The sequence below is a fragment of the Heloderma suspectum genome, chromosome 2 (assembly GCF_057233095.1).
Source record: "Heloderma suspectum isolate Gila_16-S chromosome 2, 16-S_ref, whole genome shotgun sequence".
Taxonomy (NCBI): Eukaryota; Metazoa; Chordata; class Lepidosauria; order Squamata; family Helodermatidae; genus Heloderma; species Heloderma suspectum.
Window position 1 is genome coordinate 364968806 of NC_139459.1, and position 23743 is coordinate 364992548.

A 23743-nucleotide genomic window follows, 5' to 3' on the forward strand; every position below is an offset into this window, starting at 1 on the left:
AAATCCGAGTTTCCCCTCGCTTTCATCCCATGCAGGATCCCTAGCTAATGTGCTCCGTTTTATATTTATGTCTTAATATTCATCTTTGTAAGCCACTGTGGGAGCCTTTTCCGGCTGAAGAGTGGGGTGAAAAAACACCCTAAATAAATAAATACATACATATTATGGGTTTTTCTATCAGAGAGTCAAGGGGTTAAAGGGACAGAGCTCTGCCTCCTAGACAGGAACAGAAAAGGAATTTCTTTCAAGCTGAAATTGAATTCCCCTTCCTGTCCCCCCTCCTGCTCCTCCTGGGTGGCTGGGAAGAAGAATCAGCCCTTTGCATGCAATTTTCTTTTTTTGGCATTCTAGACTGCAGATTTGCAGGGCTGCAGCACACATGGAGAAGTGAGTTAAGAAGGACGGGCAGGGGACAAGGGAAAGATCAAATGGAAGAGGGGGCTAGGGGAGAAACAGCTCAAAAGGGCAGGGAGTTGGGGTCGGGGGTTGTTGCAGGAATGCAAGCCCCCCACAGCAGCCTCCCCCAACCTGGCGCCCTCCAGCTGTGCTGGGACTACAAATCCTGGGATTCGTAGTCCCAACACATCTGGAGGGCGCCAGGTTGGGGAAACTTGGAGGAGGGGGCCGCACTTCTAATGACTACAGAAGAGGGAATTTTGGCCGGTGCGGTTTTGCTCATGAGCCCAGCCTGCGTGGCCAAAAATAAATCAGTCACGAACAAACCCCTGTGCAACTGGAAATCTCTCTTCTGTGCAACTGTTGAAAGCACAGGAGGGGTTTTTTTAAGGAGGCGGTGTCTGCTTAGCTGGATGGTGGTAGAGGAGAGGGTCGTAGGAAGCTGCCTTATGCTGAGGTCAACCCTTGGGCCATCTAACTGTATTGTCTATGCCAGCCGTCACCATTCTGCAGATGTGTTGGATTCTAACTCCCATCATCCCCAGCCAGCAGAGCCATAGGAGATGGCTGTGCTGGCTGGGAATGCTGGGAGTTGTAGCCCAACACATCTGGAGGGCACCAGGACCGGGAGGGCTGGCCTATGTTGATTCCAAGTGCCGGGGATTGAACTGAACCCTCCACTATGCTCAGCAGCTAAGGCCCTCCTCTGAGGGAGGCTCAGAGGGTAGCAACAAGGGAGAGGGACTTTTCAGTGGTGGCCCCCCAATTATGGAATGATCTCCCCAGGGAGGCTGTCCTGGCACCAACATTATCTTTTGGGGGCCAGGTTAAAACTGCCATCTTCTCTCAGGCATTTGGCAGCATACAATGAGTTTTTAATTAGGGCCTGGATTGTCTTTGGTTGATGGATTGTCTTTGGTTGATTGTCTTTGGTTTGGTGGATTGGTTGATTGTTTAAAAATTGTTTTAGGTATACGTTGTCTCTGTGTGTGCTATCTGTTCATATGTTCTTACATAAATGGTTTTTACTGTGTATAATGTATTTTTAATGGTTTTTAATTTTGTGAACCGCCCAGATTGCTTCAGCTATGGGGCAATATAGAAATATAATAAAAGAAATGAAATGAAGTGAATTTGGGACCTTCTGCATGGAAAGTAGGTGCTCTCCCACTCAGCCACGGCCTTTTCCTAAAGATCAGGGAGGATGCCTCTCTTTTACTTTTAATAGAGTTTTGGGCTGTGAACTGCACTCTGCCATGAAACTTGCTGGGACATTCTCTCTCTCTCTCTCTCTCTCTCTCACCCTAACACACCTTGCAAGGTGGCTATGAGGATCAAGTAGGGGGAGGACTTCCATGTGTGCTGCCCTGAGCACTTCAAATTATAGCTGAGAGTTCATATGTGAATGCTCCTCCATATAGCTTAAAAAAAACACAACTCCCTGTAGGTAGAAAACTAGCATAGCAAGGAAAAGACAAGGCAAAAACCCTTGCCTTTTCCCTGCCATGCTTTTTCCTGATGTGCTAGTTTTCTATAAGTAGGGATTTATTTATTTATTTGGAGAGGGGGATAAGCATTCACTGATGTGGGTCTCCCCCTGCGGTCTGAAGGGGCATAGTCCAGATACAAGACGATACTGTACCACCACATCTAAAGTGTGTGAGAAGAACTAGGCCAATATATCTTTGTGATGATACTTGGAGGAAATTGTATAGTTATACTACAATGCAGGGCTGGGCAACCTGCTGTCCTCAGTGTAATTTCAAAAGGCCTTTGCAAGCAATCAGTTCAGACCTCTGACAAGAATGATCTGTCCTTTCCCCTGCAGTCTGCTAGATGGGGTGGAAGAGGGAGAGGGAGGGGGAGGGAGAAAGAGTAAAGGCAGTGACAGAAAGAAAGAAGAAAAGAAAGAAAGAAAGAAAAAGAAAAGGGTGGCCCTGACCGGTGGATACTGATGGTGGGCACCCTGGATAGCTCCTTTAGAGTTGTGACTGGTTCCTACTGAAACCCAGAGCACATTCACGCCCCACTGACATTGGAGCCACCAGCCTCCATTGGCCCTGACCACTTTTGGCTCTGGCCCCGCCTACTGCTGATTTTGGCCCCGCTCACCATCAGCATGCACCCCCTGACAGATTACCCTTGAGGAAATGTGGCCCTTGAGAGAGAGAAAAAAGTTTCCTCACCCCTGCTAGAATTCTTTGGGGAATATTATTTGTCTTAAAATACTATTGCATCATACTTATTAATACGGATTTTCTTCTTCCAGAGCTGGGCAGCTGAGAATTTAAAAAATGGAGGAACAAGACCTGGTGGGACCCAAAGAACTGGGGGAGAGCTTGGCAGAGGTAGGAAGAGGCCATGACACTGCCCAAGTGGAGACCCTCACAAAGGTTGTGACTAAGGCAACTCCACAGCACGTTAAACAGGAACTAGAGGAGGGGCTGCAGCAGGGCTGGGAAGCCCAGTGGTCGGAGTTCCTGAACACACCGCAGTCCCCTCCTTCCAGATGGGAAAATGTACCGCCCCAGTCAGGGTCTAGTGTGAAAGAATCCCCAGCCTCCGTGAAAGGAGCAGCTGAGGCCGTGTGCCGCTGGCCTAGAAGAGAGTATGCAACCCAAACGGCAACAGGCCCCTGTGACAAAGCCCAGGAGGCCTACCAAAACCTGGACCCCTCTGTGGAAGTGAAGGAAGAGATTCTGGAGGAGGGTGCCCTCAATTCGGAGAGCCAGCGCCAGGGCTTCCGGCAGTTCTGCTACCGGGAGGCCGAGGGGCCCCGAGAGGCCTTCAACCGGCTCTGGGAGCTTTGCCGTCAGTGGCTGAAGCCGGAGAGACGCACCAAGGAGCAGATCCTGGAGCTGGTGACCCTCGAGCAGTTCCTGACCATCCTGCCTCTGGCCATGCAGAGCTGGGTCCGGGAATGCGGCCCAGAGACCTGTTCTGAGGCGGTGGCCCTGGCGGAGGACTTCTTAATGAGACGGCCCGAGGCTGAGGGACGCCGGCCCAGCCCTCCTCCTCCTCCTCAGAGAGCCGGAGAAAAGGACGGCGGCAGGCTGGCTTGGAATGTCTGTGTCGGATCTGTATTGTGCCTCCCCAATAATAATCGGTGGGGTGGGGGGCAGCAGGGACGCATGCTTCAGGCCTTGGGTTCAGTTCTTGGCCAACCCAGTTTCAGGGGCTCAGGTAGCAGGCCGGGAGCGAGACCCCAGCGAGCCGCCACCAATCAAAGGAAACCATGCCAGACCGTCGGGCTATCTTGGTATAAAACAGTAGTCTGGAGCAGCTTTCCCCAGCAATGTTCCCATACTGGCTGGGGCTGATGGGAGCTGTAGTCTGCAACATCTAGAGGGGCCCGGGTTGGGGGAAATCTGATGTAGACGGTCCTGGGTTCAATCATGAGCTGTAGGATCTCGGGTGGCAGGCTGGAGAACAAAGATCGTGGAGAGCAGCTTCCATAAGAGTAATTGGAGCTGGACTATATGAACCACGCATCTGCCTCGGTATTGGGCAGCTTCCAACATGGGCAGGAAAGCCAGCTTTTATTCTTGCCTCTTCGACTGGCCTGGCCTAAGTGCAGTGGAAGGCCTTGTTCCGCCACCAGAGCTGAAGTCAGATTCACTGGCTGGTCCAGTCGGCCATTTTGTCCTTTGCCTCAGGCAGCAGAATGTCTTGAGCCGGCCTTGGTGGCAAGCTTGGCTCTCCCCTTTTATTCTCCGAACAGCCCTGTGAGGGACGTTACGGTGAGAGCAAGTAATTTCTAGGTGTCCATGGTCTCTTTGGGTCGGGGGGCACCATTTATCTAGCGTACAGCACTATAGATATAGTTCATTTATAAAGCACCGTATATAGCAGAGGTCCCCAACCTTTTTAGGGGCACAATTCTATGGACTGCACCCTCACTGGTTGGAAGCCTCCAAGCTCGGAGGCTTCCAAGATTCCTGTGCCCTGCCATGCTGAAGTCAGCAGGGCAAGAGGTGCAGCGGAGGTAATGTTTGCCTCCCTGCCTTCTCAGTCTGTCTAGCAAGGGTGCTTCGGAGGGGGAGGGAAGGAGGTTGAAGGACGTTCAGGGTAAATCGTATCCTGACCTGTCCGGTTTCCTCCACTCCTTGCCCACCAGAATGCCCCCTTTTCCCCCCTCTCCATGGTTGAGTTTCCAACCTTGGAGAGACAACCAGTGCAATTCTCTCTGCACTGGCTGCAAGGGGGCGGATCTCCGACTCCCACTTCTGAGGTCAGAATGCTGCGAGGCGGGGGGGCGGGGATTTCTGACTCCCCCTCCCTCCAGCTCACGCAGGGATTGTAGGATTGCTCTCTAGGTTGGGGGGCACATTTCAAATGTTCATAGAATCATAGAATAGTAGGGTCGGAAGGGGCCTACAAGGCCATCGACAATGTTGACATTGTCATGGGCGCTCTCACAAAATGGCTGCCATGGGGGTGCCGCTTGTGCATTCATAAAATGGCTGCCATTTTATTGCTGCCAGCCAGAAAACACTCACTTCCCAAAAGGCAAATGGGAAGAACCTAAGAATGCCCAAGAACCTAAGTACAAGGCAGAGTTGGGGGCTGAGCTCCAAAACACAAAATGGTCTTTTGAACCTAAATAAAGATGGCGCTGGAGGGCAGCACTTTGCTTTGAAGCATGCCAACCTCCCAGTTAATAAAATAATTATAAAAATTTTAAGAAACAAAATAAAAATTGGGAGGAGCAGGGAGCCACATTGGTGCTGAGAGGCACCAAGCTGGGGTAATCCAGTGAGCTTGAAGTAATCCGGTGAGCTTCATAGCTGAGCAGGGATTTGAACTCAGGCCTCCTGCTCCTAGCCCAGCACTCTTAACTGCTAAACTGCTGACTGTTTCCCTGCCCCTGGCCAACGGCGGCTCATGCTTTGGAATAAGGCCAGGGAAATGCACAGCGTAACGAGCTGTCCACAAGCGTTAATACGATATTGAAGATGGCTGACCTGGATGTGTTTGAAGTGATACATGTTCTTTCGGGGATCTTCAAATACTTGAAAGCCTGTCAAATGGAAGAGGGCAAACATTTTATTTTTATTATTTAATTTATTAATCACCCATCTGGCTGGTCACCCAGCCACTCTGGGCGATGTACAACATAAAATAAAACAATAAAATTCTACAATAAAAACATTTTCTAAAATACCCTAACCCACCCCAAATGCCTGCCTGAACAGCCACGTTTTTAATGCACGACGGAAGCTCATTAAAGAGGGGGCATGACAGAGTTCCCTAGGGAGGAAGTTCCACAGAGTGGGGGCCACTACAGAAAAGGCCCTCTCCCTCGTCCCCACCAGTCTAGCTGTCCTGGCTGATGGGACAGAGAGAAGGCCATCCGAGGCTGATCTTGTTAAACGGCCTGTCTGGTGCTGCTGGAGGCGCTCCTTAAGATAGGCTGGGCCGGAACCATATAGGGTTTTAAAGGTCAAAACCAACACCTTGAATTTGGCCCGGAAAACAACTGGTAACCAGTGCAACTCCTTCAGCACTGGAGTGATGTGATCTCGCCGGCGGCTGCCTTTAATCAGGCGAGCCACCGCATTCTGTACCAACTGCAGCTTCCGAACCGTCTTCAAGGGTAACCCCACGTAGAGCGCATTACAGTAGTCTAAATGAGAGGAGACCAGGGCATGTACTACCGATGGGATCAGATGATCGGGAAGGTAGGGGTGCAGCCGCCGTATCAGATGGAGTTGATACAGCGCTGTCCGGCATTTGTTCTCCGCTGCCCGAGAGGGCAGGATTAGATCTAATGGGCTACAGGAGAGATTTCAGTTGAACATTAGGAGGTGGGCTGTCCCTCAGTCTTCCATCTGCTGAGCATGTGCAAGCTGTAGGTTTCCTGCATCGGGGGGGGGGGGCTTAAATGGCCTGCAATGTCCCCTTCCAACTGTAGCAGCCTTTCTACACAAGGCCTTTATTGTGTGCTCGTGATTGCTCACTCATGGTAAGTTTGCGGGTCCTTTACATGACATTGTCATCCTCCAGGGCCTCTCCTGTGCTTTGTGACCATTTTTTTCCGAATGAGGAAAGTCTGGTATTATTTAGAAATGGGAGAATGAGTGTCTCGTGTAATTGTGCAGTTCCATTATACCATGGTGCCATCTAGTTGTTGTATAATGAAACATATAGAAAGGCGGTGAAAGAAACCCCCTGGAAAAAAGCACGTGTAAAGGAGCCGAACTTAATCCCACAAAAAATCCAGAAGCAGAAACCTCAGTAAAGGTGTGGGATAAAAGCCTCATGTAGAAATACCCTGGGATTCTACGAAGGTGCTCCTGGCTGCATATAGGACTGCATAGGTAGCGATAGGTAAAGGGCCACGCTCCACCAAGGTTTGTGTCTCCCCACCCCATGCTTCTCTTTGTGTCTAAAAAATTGTGTCCCTGTTTCTCTTTCAGATGCCAAGCCCTTTGGAAGATGTGGCTGCTAATTCCCCCATATCGGAGCAGGACCCGTCAGACAACACTGTGAAGCTGCGGTTCACCACCGATGCCAAGAAAGGCAGCGAGAGGGAGGCCATTTTGCTGGGTATGTGCCAGGGCGGCCTTCCCTAAGCTGGAGCCCTCCATATGTCTTGGGCTGCAAATCCCAGCATCCCTGGCTATTGGCCATACTGGCTGGGGCTGATGGAAGTTGAAGTCCGAAACATCTGGAAGACACCTGGTGGGGGAAGGCTGTGTTAGGGCTTGAAGGAGATATTGTTGTCAAAGCCATAAATACATCATCATCTATATATTAATAGTGATTTCAGTTTTCTGTATGCCTGCCGTTATGTCCCCAAAATGACACCGAGAGGGAGTATGACCACTCTTGGAGGAACCCCAAGGTTTTCAAAAGTACAAACTATCTGTTTTGGGATGGGGGGGCCAGTCTGGTCAGCCCCACCCTTCCCAAAAACAGACCAGTGAGGACTGAGCATGCTCACTGGGCCAGAATGCTGATTGACTGGTGGGGGTAGGGGTGGGGGTGGGAAAACACAGAGGAAAAGGGAATGGAATGGAGTATCCTTGAAAAGGGCATGGCTGGATAGGAGCATTCTGGACCGCAACATTTTGTTGCAGTTCCGCTTGTATTGGCCTAGTTCTCGCAGACAGCAGATGAGGCGGTCAACCTCCTGGATGGCAGCAATTTATTTATTTTTATTTTTATTATATTTATATCCTGCCTTTTTCCCTCTTGCAAGGAATTCAAGGGTCTTCCTCCTCCTTTTCTCCATTTTATCCTCACAACAACTGTGTGAGGTAGGCTAGGCTGAGAGTCAGTGACTGGCCCAAAGTCACCCAGTGAGCTTCATGGCCGAGCGGGGACTAGAACCCGGGTCTCCTGAGTCCCAGTCCCACGCTCTTAACAACTACACCACACTGGCTCTCGATTCAGAATGCAGATGATACAACCAAGTTTCCTGGGGGTTTCTACGACAGGGGACTTTTCTGTGGATGGAAATTCTGGGCCTGCTTTGAATATCAAACATTTATCGCAAAAAAAAAAAAAAAGCCTACCAGTACACCAAATACATCCAGAAGAATCCAGCACTATAGCAGACCAACAAGACTGCTTTTCAAAAAGTCCAGTGCTTGTCAGAAACAAATCCCATGAGCTGCTACCAGATCCTTTTGGCCAGGGATCAAACTTATGATCTTCTTCATGTAAGCCCTGGGCTATGGTCCCTTCCCAAATGAGTCCTGAGTTCAAACCTTCCTTAGCCATGAATTCACCAGGCCGCTTTTCAACCTATTGTCTTTTGCGTATCCAGGATACACTTCTTGGATCTGCAATATGGTAGCAATTCACTCTTTTTCCAATGTCCAGGCTTTGCCGTTGCTTATGGATCCAAAACCATCCACAAGAGGGAGGCATCAGCATGGTTGGGGGCACCCCAAAGTTTTCAGGAGTACAAAAACATCTTTAGGGGGAAAAAACCTTAAGGGGGGATCCCCCCACCCCCAAACAAACAAACCCCAGCCCAGTGAATACTGTGGCCATGAAATACTGAGAGTTTGGAAGGGGTGATTAATGTAAAACAGGGTGCAGGGAGTGGAATGGAGTGGATGGAATCCTGATCACCAGCACTCCACGCTGCAACATTTCATTGCAGGTTTCACTTTTGATAATCTTGTTTATTTACAGTGTAGTCATATACAGGGCTACACAAAAGTAAGTGCCATTGAGTTCAGTGGGGTTTACTTCCAGGTATAGGATTGCAGCCGTAATATATTTTTTATCCTGCCTTACAAAAAACCTTTTTTTCAAGGCATGTTATAGAACAATAAAAAAATCCAAATTTATGAACAGAACGATAATGAAGAATTGGGATTTGCTTTTAAAGGATAATAATAAACTTTAAACACAGGGGAGTAAAACAACCTTCAGATAGCAACACTAAAAACAGCTGCAAATTAAAATAATACTGAGCTACCTTACAGGGTTGTGGCAAGGACTACAGCCACATTTTGTATGCCCAGGTCTTTGGACAAGTGTTAGATCGGGGGTGAGGAACCTGCGGTGCTCCAGATGACGTTGCACTACAACTCCCATCATCCCTGACCATTGGCCATGCTAACATGCTGATGGGACTTGGAGTCCAACAACATCTGGAGGGCCACAAGTTCCCCATCGCTGTGCTAGATAAAGACAAAATATTTTCTTTATGATATTTTTAGTCCCAGCCTTCCTCTATTGAGCTAAGGGTGGTGTAGATAGTTACCCACACCTTTTTTTGTTTATCCTCACAGCTGTGGTGTGGCAACATAGTACTAGAATGCAACGGGGCCATCCCATGAAGCTGATTGGTGGGGGGTTCAGGACGGATAAAAGGAAGGGCTTCTTCACCTAGCGCAGAGTCAAACTATGGAATTCACTTCCACAAGATGTAGTGATGGCCACCCATTTGGATGGCTTTAAAAGGGGATTGGACAAATTCATGGAGGAGAAGGCTAGCAATGGCTACGAGTCCTGGTGGCACTGTGCTACCTCCAGTACCAGAGGCAGTGAGCCTATGTACACCAGTTGCTGGGAACATGGGCGGGAGGGTGCTGTTGCGCTCATGCCCTGCTTGTGGGTTCCCGGTCGACAGCTGGTTGGCCACTGTGTGAACAGAATGCTGGACTGGGTGGACCCTTGGTGTGATATCCAGCAGCGCTGTTCTTATGGTCTTATTAGGTAATGATGGACCCAAAGTCTCCCCGCAAGTCTCATGGTGCTTTGAATTTAGGTCTCCCTCTTCTAACATCCTTAGCACAGCCTTGTAAATAAGCCCGCAAAAGTTACTAGCTTGCAAAAACTTTGACTAGCCTGCTTAAGAGGCTAGTAGCCTGCATTTCTCTGCTGGCCGTAGAGGAACAGGCAGCATGGATATGCAGGCCAGAAGCCTCTAGGTCAGCCATTTTGGCTGAGGAGCAGACTGTGGCTCTCCTTGCCAAGGGAAGCCAGGTTTGATCCCTCTCTGCCATCCTTCCGATGGCAGGCAAGGAGCACTTTCTTCAAGCAGGCCTTTGGTGTGTAAGCAGGTCTATTGCGCTGGAGGCTGCTTTTACTCTGTTGTTGTTCTGTTTCTAATAGCTTTTAGTTGTGTTTTAATGTATTTCCTTCTTGTTGTTTTTATCAGTGATTGCAAACTGCCTTGAGTGTCATTTTGGTGGAAAGATGGGGTACAAATCAAATCAATCAATAAATATTAAAATACTTCAAATACATACATATATTTTTTAAATGGCCTTTTACCAGTGGGGATGGGTGGAGAAGGGACAGACCAGTCTATGCCTGCTCCACCAGCCCTCTGTGTTTCTGGGTGAGTCACACAGGAAGGGGCTTTCTTCCCTAGGTGGCTACCATAGAAACCAAGTGGGCTGGTAGAGATGGAATGGAGTGATCCTTGCTCCTCCACCAGTGCACTTATGTGCATGGAATTCCATGCGCTCGCTTGCACTGAATTCCTAGTTGTCTGTGGCAATCAGCCAAGTCGTTAAAAGCAATATTGCCTTAACAACAATGCCACATTGGTCCTCTGTTATGATGGGTTATGACTCTTGAGTCTCCATTTATTTCACCAGGGGGTGATAAGATGAGGACAAAAGAAGGAAATATTCAGCTGGAAAGACTTGAGACAGTGGAACTCAGTGAGACATCATTGGGAAGAGCCAAAGGAAACCTCTTCCCATTTCATGATGAGGAAGAAGTGGCGTCTGGAAATCAGCCAGAAGCACAAATTCTTCAGGAAAACCATCTAGAGAAGGAAGCAGAAAAAGTCCTCCTTCATGAAGAAGGCACTGGAAGTACGGTGGACGAAGAGATCCTTCGGTGTAAGACCAGAAAGGCATGTACAGAGTGTGGAAACCTCTGTGAGGTCTTCGAACTCCCCGCAAATCAGAAAACACAAATGGAAGAAGAGTTTTACATATGCCCCCGTTGTGGGAAGACCTTCAAGAACGGAGCGTCCCCCGCCCTGCGCCAAGAGACTTTGGCTGGAGCAAAACCCTATGTGTGCTCTGAGTGCGGCAAAAGCTTTGGCACGAAGGCTTCCCTCCTGAAGCACAAGGGGACCCACACGGGAGAGAAGCCCTACGTGTGCTCCGAGTGCGGGAAGTGCTTCACAACCAGCTCCAACCTGATCTACCACAACATTGTGCACACGGGAGAGAAGCCACACAAGTGCTCGGACTGCGGCAAAAGTTTCCACTGGAAATCCTCCCTGATCACGCACGAGAGAACCCACACGGGCGAGAAGCCGTACGAGTGCCCCGAGTGTGGGAAGAGCTTTGGCAACAGTTCCCAGCTCCTGCGACACAAAAGGGTTCACACCGGTGAGAAGCCCTACCACTGCTCGGAGTGCGGCCGGAGTTTCAACCAGATCGCTTCTCTCATTGCACACAAGAGAATCCACACTGGGGAGAAACCCTACGAATGCTCCGAGTGCGGGAAAGGGTTTGGCACCCGGACGAACTTGATGATGCACAAGAGGGTGCACACGGGGGAACGGCCATACAAGTGCTCTCACTGCGGACAGAGCTTCAGCCAGCGGACACACCTGATCATCCATGAGAGGACCCACACGGGGGAGAAGCCCTACACATGCCCCGAGTGCGGGAAAAGCTTCAACGCGAAGGCGCCCCTCATCACGCACCGGAGGACCCACACGGGAGAGAACCTTTACCAGTGCTTCCAGTGTGGGAAGAGCTTCAGCACGAGCTCTAACCTCCTCAACCACAACATCATCCACACGGGGGAGAAGCCGCACAAATGCTCAGACTGCGGCAAGTGCTTCAACCGGAAGTCATCCCTCATTACCCACCAGAGGACCCACACAGGGGAGAAGCCGTACGCCTGCTTCGAGTGTGGGAAACGTTTCATTTCCAGCTCGGACCTGACGAAACATAAAAAGGTCCACAGAGGGAAACGTTCGGGCTGCGCTGAGAGCTTCGGGTATAGCCCGGCACTTGCAGAACCGGAAAGCATACACCCGGGAGGGCAGCCATGCTAGGGCCAAATGAAGAGGCCGTGTCAGCAGGCCCAGCTCTTTGAATAGGGGTCTGCCCCAGTTCATATATATCAGCCTGCCCCAGCCTGGTTCCGTCCAGGTGTGTTGGACTGTGGCTCCCATGATTCCCAGCTAGCATGGCCAATGGTGAGGTAGGCTGGGAGTTGTAATCCAAAACATCTGGAGGGCACCATATTGGGGCACTCTGGTGCCCTCCAGATTTACAACCTGGAAGTCTTGTTTACAGCCTCCTGTCTCTGCTCCTGAAGGTTGGATCACCAACAACAAACATGTTCTGCTTCTGCTTTATACATGATGTCATCAACTCTAATTTTTATACATGATGTCATCAACTCTAATTTACGCCTTAGAATTTTTAAAAATCCCTTAATGACCAATCTTCATTTGTGTCGGAAAAGGTGCATATGACTGAAACCATATAAGGATGCTCACAAGTATAGAAAAGTCATGGCGTGAAGGTGTAAGAAATGGAAACAAGTGCTCTTGAACATTTCCCAGAATCCTCTTCAACATGCAGCGGTTCTTTGGAGAACAAGCGGATGCAGAGTGGGGTTTCCTCAAGACTTACAGGGAACAGATTCTGCTGGAACTTGAAACCGTACTGCACACAACCAGGAAGACCAAACTGGACTGGAATTTTGCAAATTTTCTCTGGGCAAAAAAATGTCAGGGTGATGGCAAAGTCGCTAATTATTCATGTTTTGGAAATGCACTCCTATTTTGAGGTGGAGCCTCTCCAAATACCTTGAACCAGCCTGAACATACCTTGACAGCTTTTGCCATGCTACTCACTAGCAAATCGGGTGACGTTTCCATATTTTAATGATGTGCTAAAAGAAGAGAAGGGGAATTGTGAGCCCTGGGATCAGGCACTGGGAAATTTGAGACTGGCACCAGCGTGAACTGAAATATGTATTCATGGATTGTGCTTGAAAAAGCGTGTTGTGAGCGTCAGAGCCTTGTGCGTCGTTCAGCACGGATGTTTTTGCACCTGCAAAATGAATTTTATGCAGGCAGCGAAAAAAACAGCGTTTTCTTCCACTGTAGCAGGGTGGGGAATTTCAAAATTAGTCTTGGTTTTAATATAGCTATTTTATACGTGTATTTCTTTTTGACCGAGACAACCTGCTGTGAGCTAGGAGGTTGGAAATAGGTAGAAGGGTCATGTATCTGTATTAGTGGTAGATTTTAAGTCAAGCCTTTTGTTTCCCCAGTTATGAAAACTGAGTATTTCAACACATCATGTTCCATATACTATCTGTCTTGGGGTGTGCTATTGGCCAGTTATTATTATGGGTGTGCCTGCTTTATGGCTCTGCACATTTGGAATACATTTAATGTTGGTGCCCCCCCCCCCTTCTTCTTTTAAGGCACACTGTTGTTATTTCCACCTTTCCTCATTGCTCTTTTTATAGCTTGCCCATTATTATGTCTCTTGAAGTCTTGTGAATGCAACTTAAGTTTTGTGATGTGCTTATTAAATGATGAGTTGTGGATGTTTTGCTCACTCCTGGAGTTTTTGGACTGTTCTTGCAGCAAAGATTCACTGTGAAAAGTCTGTAAATGAATAGATGACTGAGACTGTGGGTTAATTTTTTTAAAATCCCTGCACATAGAAAATTAGTATGCCAGGGAGAATGGTTTTAGCCTGGCCTGCTCCTTTACATGCTAGTTTTCTAAGTGCAGAGAACTGAATATGTTTAGTCTGGGGAGGCATGGTAGCAGTCTTCAGATATCTGAAAAGCTGTCATGCAGAAGAGGGAGCAGAGTTGTTTTATTTTGCTCCAGGGGGCAGAACTAGAACCAATGGATGGAAATTGCAGGGAAGCAGATTTTTTAAAAATTTATGAGTCGCCTTTGGTCCAAAGACGGCCGCCAAGATGATTTGTAGTTAAAACTTTAAAAAATGTTTTAAAGCTTTGAAACAATTTTGGAGAAACATTAGGAGAAACTTCCTAATGATCCGAGCTTTTCAACAGTAGAACAGATTGCCTCAGGATTTGGTGGGTTCTCCTTCCCTGCAGGTATTTAAGCAGAGGCCATCTGACAGAAATGTTCTGGTTATACCCTGCATTGAGCAGGGGGCTCTGCACCTTGGATAGCTCCCTTAGAGTTCTGACTGAAGCCCGGAGCGGATTCACTGCCCCACTGGCATTGGAGCCACCAGCGTCCACTGGCAGGGGGTTCGTTTCAATGACCTCCAAGATCTCTTCCAACTCTGTGATTCAAATCATAGCCAGCTGTTTAAACCGTTCCTCATAGGACTTGATTTCCAGACCCCCTCATCATCCTGGTCACCCTTCTCTGGACTCCCAACAGTTTCTCAGTGTCCGTCTTAAAATGTGACACCCAGAACTGGTTATAGTACTCCTCCCCGGCACAGAATAGAATGGAACTATTGTTTCCCAGGATCGGGATGCTATGCTTTGGTTAAGCCTATGCTTTGGATTGCCTTTCCTTCTTTTAGCAGCCACATCACATAAATCCTACATCTCCCAGCATCCCCCAGGCAGCATGGCTGGCTGGGGGATACTGGGATTTGTAGGACTTATTTCTGTCTATGCATAGGATGTACTGCTGCCCTCATCCTATATTCGTGCCTCTGATTTTTTGTACCTAAAAGCAAGATTTTACATTCATTGCGGTTGAATTTCATCCTGTTCGTTTTGGCCCAGTGTTTCAGCTTGTCAAGATCCTTTTGAATCTTGATTCTGGCTTCTGTGGTGTTAGCTGTTCGTCTCAATGTTAGCTGTTCCTCCCCGCTTTGTGTCTTACGCAGATTTGGTAAGTGTCCCCTCTATACCCTCACCCAAATCATGTATAAAAATGTGGAACAGCACAGGGCCTAGGACCGAGCCCTGCTGCACTCCACTTGGGTAGTATCCAATGTTAGTCCTAAATAGAGTAGATCCATTGAAATTAAAAAGGCTTAAGTTAGTCATGACTAACTTAAGCCCTGTTCATTTCAATAGGTCTACTCTATGAAGGACTAACATTGGACTGTTGTTGTTCAGTCGTTAAGTCGTGTCTGACTCTTCGTGACCCCATGGACCATAGCACGCCAGGCCTTCCTGTCCTCCGCTCTCTCCCGGAGCATGCTCAAGTTCATATTCATTGCATCGGTGATGCTATCTAACCATCTCATCCTCTGCCGTCCCCTTCTCCTTTTGCCTTCAATCTTTCCCAGCATCGGGGTCTTTTCCAGGGAGTTTTCTCTTCGCATTAGGTGGCCAAAATATTTGAGCTTCAGCTTCAGTATCTGTCCTTCCAATGAGCAGTCAGGGTTGATTTCCTTTAGGATGGACTGATTTGACCTCCTTGCAGTCCAGGGGACTCGTAAGAGGCTTCTCCAGCACCACAGTTCAAAAGCATCAATTCTTCGGCGCTCAGCCTTCCTTATAGTCCAGCTCTCACAGCCAAACATTACTACTGGGAAAACCATAGCTTTGATTATACGAACCTTTGTCGGCAAGGTGATGTCTCTGCTTCTTACTATGCTGTCTAGGTGTGCCATAGCTTTCCTCCCAAGGAGCAAGCGTCTTTTAATTTCATGGCTACAGTCACCGTCTGTGGTGATCTTGGAGCCCAAGAAAATAAAATCTGTCACTGCTACCATTTCTTCCCCTTCTATATGCCAGGAAGTGATAGGGCCAGATGCCATGATCTTAGTTTTTGTAATGTTGAGTTTCAAACCAGCTTTTGCACTCTTCTCTTTCACCCTCAACAAGATCCTCTTTAGATCCTCTTTGCTTTCTGCCATTAGGGTGGTATCGTCTGCGTATCTGAGGTTGTTGATAATTCTCTTGGCAATCTTAATCCCGACCTGTGATTCATCCAACCCGGCATTTCTCATGATGTACTCTGCATATAAGTTAAATAAGCAGGGCGACAGCCTTGTCATACTCCTTTCCCAATTTTGAACCAATTGGTTGTTCTATGTCTGGTTCTTACTGTTGCTTCTTGACCCTCGTACAGGTTTCTCAGGAGACAGGTAAGGTGGCCGGGGACTCCCATCTCTTTAAGAATTTGCCACAGTTTGTTGTGATCCACACAGTCAAAGGCTTTAGCGTAGTCAATGAAGCAGAAATAGACGTTTTTCTGGAATTCTCTTGCTTTCTCCATGATCCAGTGAATGTTGGCGATTTGATCTCTAGTTCCTCTGCCTCTTCGAAACCCAGCTTGTACTTCCAGTAGTTCTTGGTTCACATGCTGCTGAAGCCTAGCTTGTAGGATTTTGAGCATAACCTTGCTGGCATGTGAAATGAGTGCAATTGTGTGGTAGTTTGAACACTCTTTGGCATTGCCCTTCTTTGGAATTGGAATGTAAACTGACCTTTTCCAGTCTTGTGGCCACTGCTGAGTATTCCAAATTTGTTGGCATATTGAGTGCAGCACTTTAACAGCATCATCTTTTAGGATTTTAAATAGCTCAGCTGGAATACTGTCATCTCCGCTAGCTTTGTTGTTAGTAATGCTGCTTAAGGCCTACTTGACTTCACTCTCTAGGATGACCAGCTCAAGTTCAGTGACCGCACTATCATGGCTATCAGGGACATTAAGATCTTTCCTGTATAGTTCTTCTGTGTATTCTTTCCACCTCTTCTTAATCTCATCTGCTTCTGTTAGGTCCCTGCCTTCTTTGTCCTTTATCATGCCCGTCTTTGCACAACATGTTCCCTTGAAATCTCCGATTTTCTTGAAGAGATCTCTAGTCTTTCCCATTCTATTGTTTTCCTCGATTTCTTTGCATTGTTCATTTAAGAAGGCCTTCTTGTCTCTCCTTGCTATTGTCTGGAACTCTGCATTCAGTTGGATATATCTTCCCCTTTCTCTCTTGCTTTTCGCTTCCCTTCTTTCCTCAGCTACTTGTAAAGCCTCATCAGACAGCCACTTGGCTTTCTTGCATTTCTTTTTCTTTGGGATGGATTTCGTTGCTGCTTCCTGAACAATGTTATGGACCTCCGTCCATAGTTCCTCAGGCATTCTGTCTATCAGATCTAATCCCTGAAATCTATTCCTCACCTCCACTGTATATTCATCAGGGATATGATTTAGGTCATACCTGAATGGTTTAGTGGTTTTCCCTATGTTCTTCAATTTCAGGTGAAATATTGCAATGAGAAGCTCATGATCTGAGCCACAGTCAGCTCCAGGTCTTGTTTTTACTAACTGTATAGAGCTTCTCCATCTTTGGCTGCAAAGGACATAATCAATCTGATTTCGATATTGACCATCTGGTGATGTCCATGTGTAGAGTCGCCTCTTGTGCTGTTGGAAAAGAGTGTTTGCTATGATCAGCGTGTTCTCTTGGCAAAACTCTATTAGCCTTTGTCCTGCTTCATTTTGTACACCAAGGCCATGTTTGCCTGTTATCCCAGTGATTTCTTGACTTCCTACTTTAGCATTCCAATCCCCTATGATGAAGAGGCCATCTTTTTTTGGTGTTAGTTCTAGAAGGTGTTGTAGGTCTTCAGAGAACCGATCAACCTCAGCTTCTTCGGCATCAGTGGTTGGGGCATAGACTTGAATTATTGTGATGTTGAATGGTTTGCCTTGGATTCGTACTGAGGTCATTCTATCATTTTTGAGATTGTACCCCAGTACTGCTTTTCCCACCCTTTTGTTGACTATGAGTGCTACTCCATTTCTTCTAAGGGATTCTTGCCCACAATAGTAGATATGATGGTCACCTGAATTAAATTCGCCCATGCCTGTCCATTTTAGTTCGCTGATTCCCAAGATGTCGATGTTCAATCTTGCCATCTCATGTCTGACCACCTCCAGCTTACCTTGATTCATTGATCTGACATTCCAGGTTCCTAAACAATATTGTTCTTTACAGCATCGGATTTTCTTTTCACCACCAGACACATCCGCAGCTGAGTGTCCTTTCGGCTTTGGCCCAGCCGCTTCACTCTTTCTGGCGCTACTTGGAAATACCCTCTGCTCTTCCCCAGTAGTGTATTGGACACCTTCCGACCTGAGGGGCTCATCTTCCAGTGTCATATCTTTTAGCCTTGTGATACGTTCCATGGGGTTTTCTTGGCAAGAATACTGGAGTGGGTTGCCATTTCCTTCTCCAGTGGACATTTTGTCAGAACTCTCCGCCATGACCTGTCCGTCTTGGGTGGCCCTGCACGGCATAGCTTATGGCTTCACTGGGTTACGCAAGCCCCTTTGCCACAACAAGGCAGTGATCCATGAAGGGGTCCTGAATGGTTAGTGCCCCACTTTTGTCAAACCCCTTGAATTACAGCTGAAAGTCCTGACTTCGCTCCCATCTGGGTGTGTTTCCTTTCACCTTCAATGTGGTGGTGTACAGAGGCCAACTGCCAAAACAGTTATCTTTGTTCCAATATTTCTGGCCCTCACTGTAGAAGTAAAGCTTTTCCCTCACTCATAGGGTTTCTCGCCCATATCAGTCTTCTCATGCCTGATTAGGGACATTTGCTTGGAATTCACTTCCACAAGACGTAGTGATGGCCACCAATCTGGATGGCTTTAAAAGGGGGTTGGACAAATTCCTGGAGGAGAAGGCTAATGGCTACTAGTCCTGATGGCTATATGCTATCTTCAGTACCAGAGCCATTGAGCCTATGTGCACCAGTTGCTGGGGAACATGGGTGGGAGGGAGCTGTTGCACTCATGCCCTGCTTGTGAGTTCCTGGTCGACAGCTGGTTGGCCACTGTGCGAGCAGAATGCTGGACTAGGTGGACCTGTGGTCTGATCCAGCCTGGCTCTTCTTATGTTAACCTTTTCCCATAGATGGAGCATTCATATGGCTTCTCTCCAGTGTGGATTCTCTGATGTTTAAGAAGGTTTGCCTTGCAGCTGAAGCATTTGTCACAGCCTGCACACCAGTGGGGCGTCTCTCCTATGTGGACCCTGTTGTGCCTTGTGAGGTGGGAGCACAGAAAGAGTGATTTCCCACAGTAGGAGCACAGATACGCTGCCTCTCCCCTGTGGCCATTCTCTTGTCCAGTGTTTCCATCCCCTTTGTGCGTGTGTAGCTTGACTTACTTCCTTGAGTTATCTGGGGATGATGGTCACATAGGGTCCTGTTCTGTGGCACCCGCCCCCCCTCTGCTTGGTTGTGGAGCATGGAGATTGCTTGATGGATGCCCTTGGCCTTAGGAAAAGAGACAGTCCAACAGGCCTTTCCCACACTCCTTTCCCTCCTCTCGGATACCGTAATCCAGGGGTTGGGAAGCTCTTTCTGTGTGGGGGCCGAATTCCATTTTTGTTACTTTTTGATGCTCTCGGGGGTCACATTCCAGTGATTGGTGGGGTCAGAGGCAAAGGGGGCAGGGCCAAATATAACAAACATACCTACATAGTTCAGCCGCAAGCGCTTCCTGTCAGTAACTCAGCCTTAGGAGAGGCATTTCAGCCTTTTAGAATGGGGGAAAACCTACACAAAAGCTGGGAAACCACCAAACAATCAGTGGTTGGGGGAAAGGGGTGGGGCCAGGGGAAGGGTGTGTGGCCATCTGGCAAGCCCCAAAGGGTCATATTGGGATCCCTGCAGGGCCAGATTTGGCCCCCGGGCCCAAGGTTGCCCACCCCTGCGGTAAAGTAATCCAAAGGCAGAAGAGGAGCGCCTGTTTTGCAGTCCAATTGAGCTTGCAATGTTGCAGTTTCTTGCCCTGCTTGCAAGAACCATCTAATGCACCATGACTTGTAAATGTGCCCACCAATGAACTAAAACAGGAGTTACTTCTGAGTAAGCCTGCTACAATAAGATTTTGGTCAGTCAAGATTACTTTTAGGGATTCTTTATAAGCCAGTGACTTTGACTGGGGGAGCTCAGGGTACCCCTGAAGAGAAAAACTGGTCTTGCCTGGGGAAATGCCTTGGAGAGTAACCGAGTAAAAGAGTAAAAAACAAAAGGCAGTTGCATTGGCCATAAGGAAAAATATCCCAAATCCATAGGCCAACTCAAAGGTCACCAAAAATGTGCAAGCTTTCGAAATGTCGAGATCTCTTCATCACACAAGATGTTACAAATAGGAGATTGGCACTGGGGGAGAGAGGATCTAAAAGGGGGGGGGGGTTAAGGCTGACTTATGCCTTCAAACTGTGGTGCTGGAGAAGCCTCTTACGAGTCCCCTGGACTGCAAGGAGGTCAAATCAGTCCATCCTAAAGGAAATCAGCCCTGACTGCTCATTGGAAGGACAGATACTGAAGCTGAAGCTCAAATATTTTGGCCACCAAATGCGAAGAGAAAACCCACTGGAAAAGACCCTGATGCTGGGAAAGACTGAAGGCAAAAGGAGAAGGGGACGGCAGAGGATGAGATGGCTAGATAGCATCACCGATGCAATGAATATGAACTTGAGCACACTCCGGGAGAGAGCGCAGGACAGGAAGGACTGTCGTGGTCTGGTCCATGGGGTCACGAAGAGTCACAACAACAAAAGGCTGACTTGCATATTGAAGTCATGATGTCTGCATATTCAGAGACTTCAGATGATATGGAGGAGTGGGGGCTGCAGACATTGAAATGTGGCTGTGCCAGGTGATGTGATGGTTTCAGATTTCAGTGCCAGAAGGAGCACTGGGAACAAGAACATAGCAGACAATAGTTGATTCTCTAATTTGGAAAATAAAGAGGCCTCAGCAGGGTTCCCCTTTCCCCCTCCCATAAAGAATGTGCTAATTGAGTCTGGGCTGCAGCAGTGAACAAAAGAACAGGGCTGTTACTTCTGAAACAGGGTCTGGAAAAGGAAGCAGAAAGAGGGCCGTTTCTGAGAGAATTAGGGTGGCCAGTTGTGAATTGCCAAAAGAGAGGGCACGCATCAACAAAAAAGAGGACAGCGATTTGCATAAGATATGCGTATGCGAATTTATATGTATAGATGCAAATTTAGAAAGAATTATTATAATTTGAAGAGAAATGCAGTGCATCTCAGCATAGAAGATTGAGAACAGGTGACCCGTGTGCCTGCCTGTTCAGTCTGCTGTCCTGAAGTTGTGGATGGGCAACTTCAAGGCCTCTGGTCTCCCTTCTGATGGTTTTTTATCTTTATACCAGACTTGGACCGAACAGCCCTTCAAACAGAGGACACCTTCATAATAGAGGACTGTCCTCTGTAAAAGGGGACACCGAGCGACCCTAGCATCTGATAGGCTTAGCCACAGAACAGGCTTAGTGCAGTCTTCCAATGAAATGTTGTCATGAATCTTCTGCGGCACATATGGATTGTCTGCTGATTTCTGTATTTGTGACTGGGAAAAGAGACTACGAGAGCGGCTCCTTCGCGGGGCTGGCGCCGGCTTTGGTGAGCCCTTGTGCATGGTGTGGCTGATGGGCCCAGCGCCATCAGACCTCACGGCCCACCCCAGGCTGCCCACCACTGCTGCCGCTGCCACCAGTGACCCTCCACACCCTGCCCCCGCCCCCCCACGGCCAACTGGATGTGTTTTCTGGACTGGTTCCCGCAGTGGATGGTACCACTTTAGCAGTCGTGTAGTGGCCAATTCGGAAGTGCAGGGTCCCTTCTTGACAGTCACAGCCACGCCCCCTTCTCAGATTATACAACCTTGTAAGATATACAGCCTTCAGCTGGGATCCAAAAACAGCTGGGGTATTTCAATTGGATGTCCGAGAACAAATGCAGGGGTGTGACAATCTTTTTCACCCACTCATTCACTCACACGCAAACATTTGGAGTTTTCAAATGCAGGGGTGTGACAATCTTTTTCACCCACTCATTCACTCACACGCAAACATTTGGAGTTTTCAAATGCAGGGGTGTGACAATCTTTTTCACCCACTCATTCACTCACACGCAAACATTTGGAGTTTTCAAATGCAGGGGTGTGACAATCTTTTTCACCCACTCATTCACTCACACGCAAACATTTGGAGTTTTCAAAATATGATACGCTGTGGAAGCTTCACCCTCTCAACTCAGTCCTCGTGGACAGATCCCTTCTCATTTAAACAGCCCCCTTGCACGCTCCCTTAGCGCCCCAACCTTACCCATTAGCCTTCCCTAAGCGCCTTCATTATATCTCCCCCCTCCCCCTCCAACAGAAACGTCCACACAAGCTGGATTGAACTACACACGCACACACACACACACAGAGGTGTAGTGGTAAATGTGGAGATGTAGGAGCATATTGTGACAGTCTCCAAGGGCAGTCCAAAAATTTCAGGCAGCTGTGTGGATCCATATCAACAAACCAATTCTAGGAGTTTTCATCTCCACCAGGAGTGTGTCTTTGGTAAAGCAAATAGGTCTTGGTTGCCCATAGATGACATCAGAGTCCCTGCTAATGAAAAAGTGCATCCCTGCACTTTTGAATGGGAGCTGAGCCAGCATTTGGCAGTAAACCATAATAGCTGCCTGCCCTGTCAGATTACCCAAAATGCAACACCCAGTGATAATTTATTATTACATTTATATCCTGCCTTTTTCCCCCTCTTGCAAGGAACCCAAGGCAGCTTACATGTTTCTCTTCATCTCCATTTTATCTTCACAACAACCCTGTGAGGTAGGTTAGGCTGAGAGTTAGCGACTGGCCCAAAGTCACCCAGTGAGTTTCATGGCCAAGTGGGGACTAGAACCCGGATCTCCCATGTCCCAGTCTGACACTCTAACCACTACGCCACAGTGGCTCTGCATTGGCATAGCATGCGGCAGAGAGTTCCATTCCAGTATGCATTATGCGGAGGACAGCTTTTTTCTTTTATCTTGCCAGAATTGACTCGATCCCCAAGAGCTCTCGCTTTAGAAACCAACCACTTGCTTAGGAACCCTGGGCCAAATTGCTTGCAACTCACCTCGATTTCTAAGCTCCAAAGAAAAATCACTCCTTTACAGTTTGGACTCTTCCAGCCCTCTCCTGCCTTAGGAGGGAAAGTAAGAATTGCAGAGATCAGCTGCAAAGACATACAAGCTCAGATTGTGGATCTCTTTCACCTTAAATATCCAGCTAACAAAGTATTTGTCATCCAAGCTATTCATTACTTGATTTCATGCAACTGCTTCTTTCCTGAGAAGATGCATCTCCCTTTAAAATCTGCCTCTCCTCTTCACCCTAGGGTGCTGCTGAAAATTTAAACAGGAAGGTACAGAATTCCTCCTCCCATATACAAAGCCTTTTTTTATCTTACTTTTTTTCTGTTCTAAGAGTCTGAGCTCTCTCAACTTAACTTCTGCAACTTAAAGATCCTATACATTAGGACAGGGGTGTTCCCTACTATCTGAATCCCCAAAGTGTGGTTTTAAACTCTTGTACCCAATGGCCACTTTAGTTTTGGCATCAATACTATATTTTATTTCTGCTGGCTGCAGCATGCTGGGAGTTACAGGACTTTTTTCTGTCTAAACATGCATCAGATTGCACCTTAAATAACTGACCATTTTCTGCCCTTTCGTGACATCCAGAATCAGTGACCTGAGGCAGCTGCCTCACTCAGCCTAATCTTGCTATTAATTCATCACTACTTATCTTTTATATCCTGCCTTTCTGCCAAACAATGGTGTTCAAGGTGGCTAACAATAAAAACCAGATAAAAACAAAATCTGAATTATAACATATAAAACAAATACATTTAAAAACACAATTAAATGTGGGCTGGCCGTGCTGCGGATGCATGATGCCCTTGGTCCAACAACTGAATATGGACCAGAAGAAGAACCAGCCCTTAATTCCTTCACACACACACCCAAGTCTGCATTTGACGCTGCATGTGCAAACTGAGCCCTCAGGAGCGAAAGAGAGAAGGAGGGCTCCTCTCATGGCATTAGTTCCCATGGCTGGTTTGTCAGACAGTCAAGTTTCTGCCCAGATGCACACCCCAGCTGCGGTCACACTGCCA

The 23743-nt window shown here is 47.8% G+C and overlaps 1 protein-coding gene across 1 annotated transcript; it reads left to right on the forward strand.

Moving 5' to 3' along the window:
- The first annotated feature begins 284 nt into the window (after positions 1 to 284).
- On the forward strand, positions 285 to 13412 carry LOC146355774 (uncharacterized). The gene is made up of 4 exons (XM_084830735.1): positions 285 to 387; positions 2666 to 3461; positions 6816 to 6945; positions 10467 to 13412. Exons 2-4 carry the CDS (start codon positions 2691 to 2693, stop codon positions 11891 to 11893), a joined length of 2328 nt encoding a protein of 775 aa, XP_084686861.1. The 5' UTR covers positions 285 to 387; positions 2666 to 2690; the 3' UTR covers positions 11894 to 13412.
- Positions 13413 to 23743: the final 10331 nt, after the last annotated feature.

Bases quoted from the DNA above. Each gene is read 5' to 3' on its own strand.
- LOC146355774 (XM_084830735.1), top strand. From the start codon at position 2,691: ATGGAGGAACAAGACCTGGTGGGACCCAAAGAACTGGGGGAGAGCTTG. The intron at 3,462-6,815 runs GTCTGTGTCGGA...TTTCTCTTTCAG, and splicing joins GCGGCAGGCTGGCTTGGAAT to ATGCCAAGCCCTTTGGAAGA. The intron at 6,946-10,466 runs GTATGTGCCAGG...TTATTTCACCAG, and splicing joins GAGGGAGGCCATTTTGCTGG to GGGGTGATAAGATGAGGACA.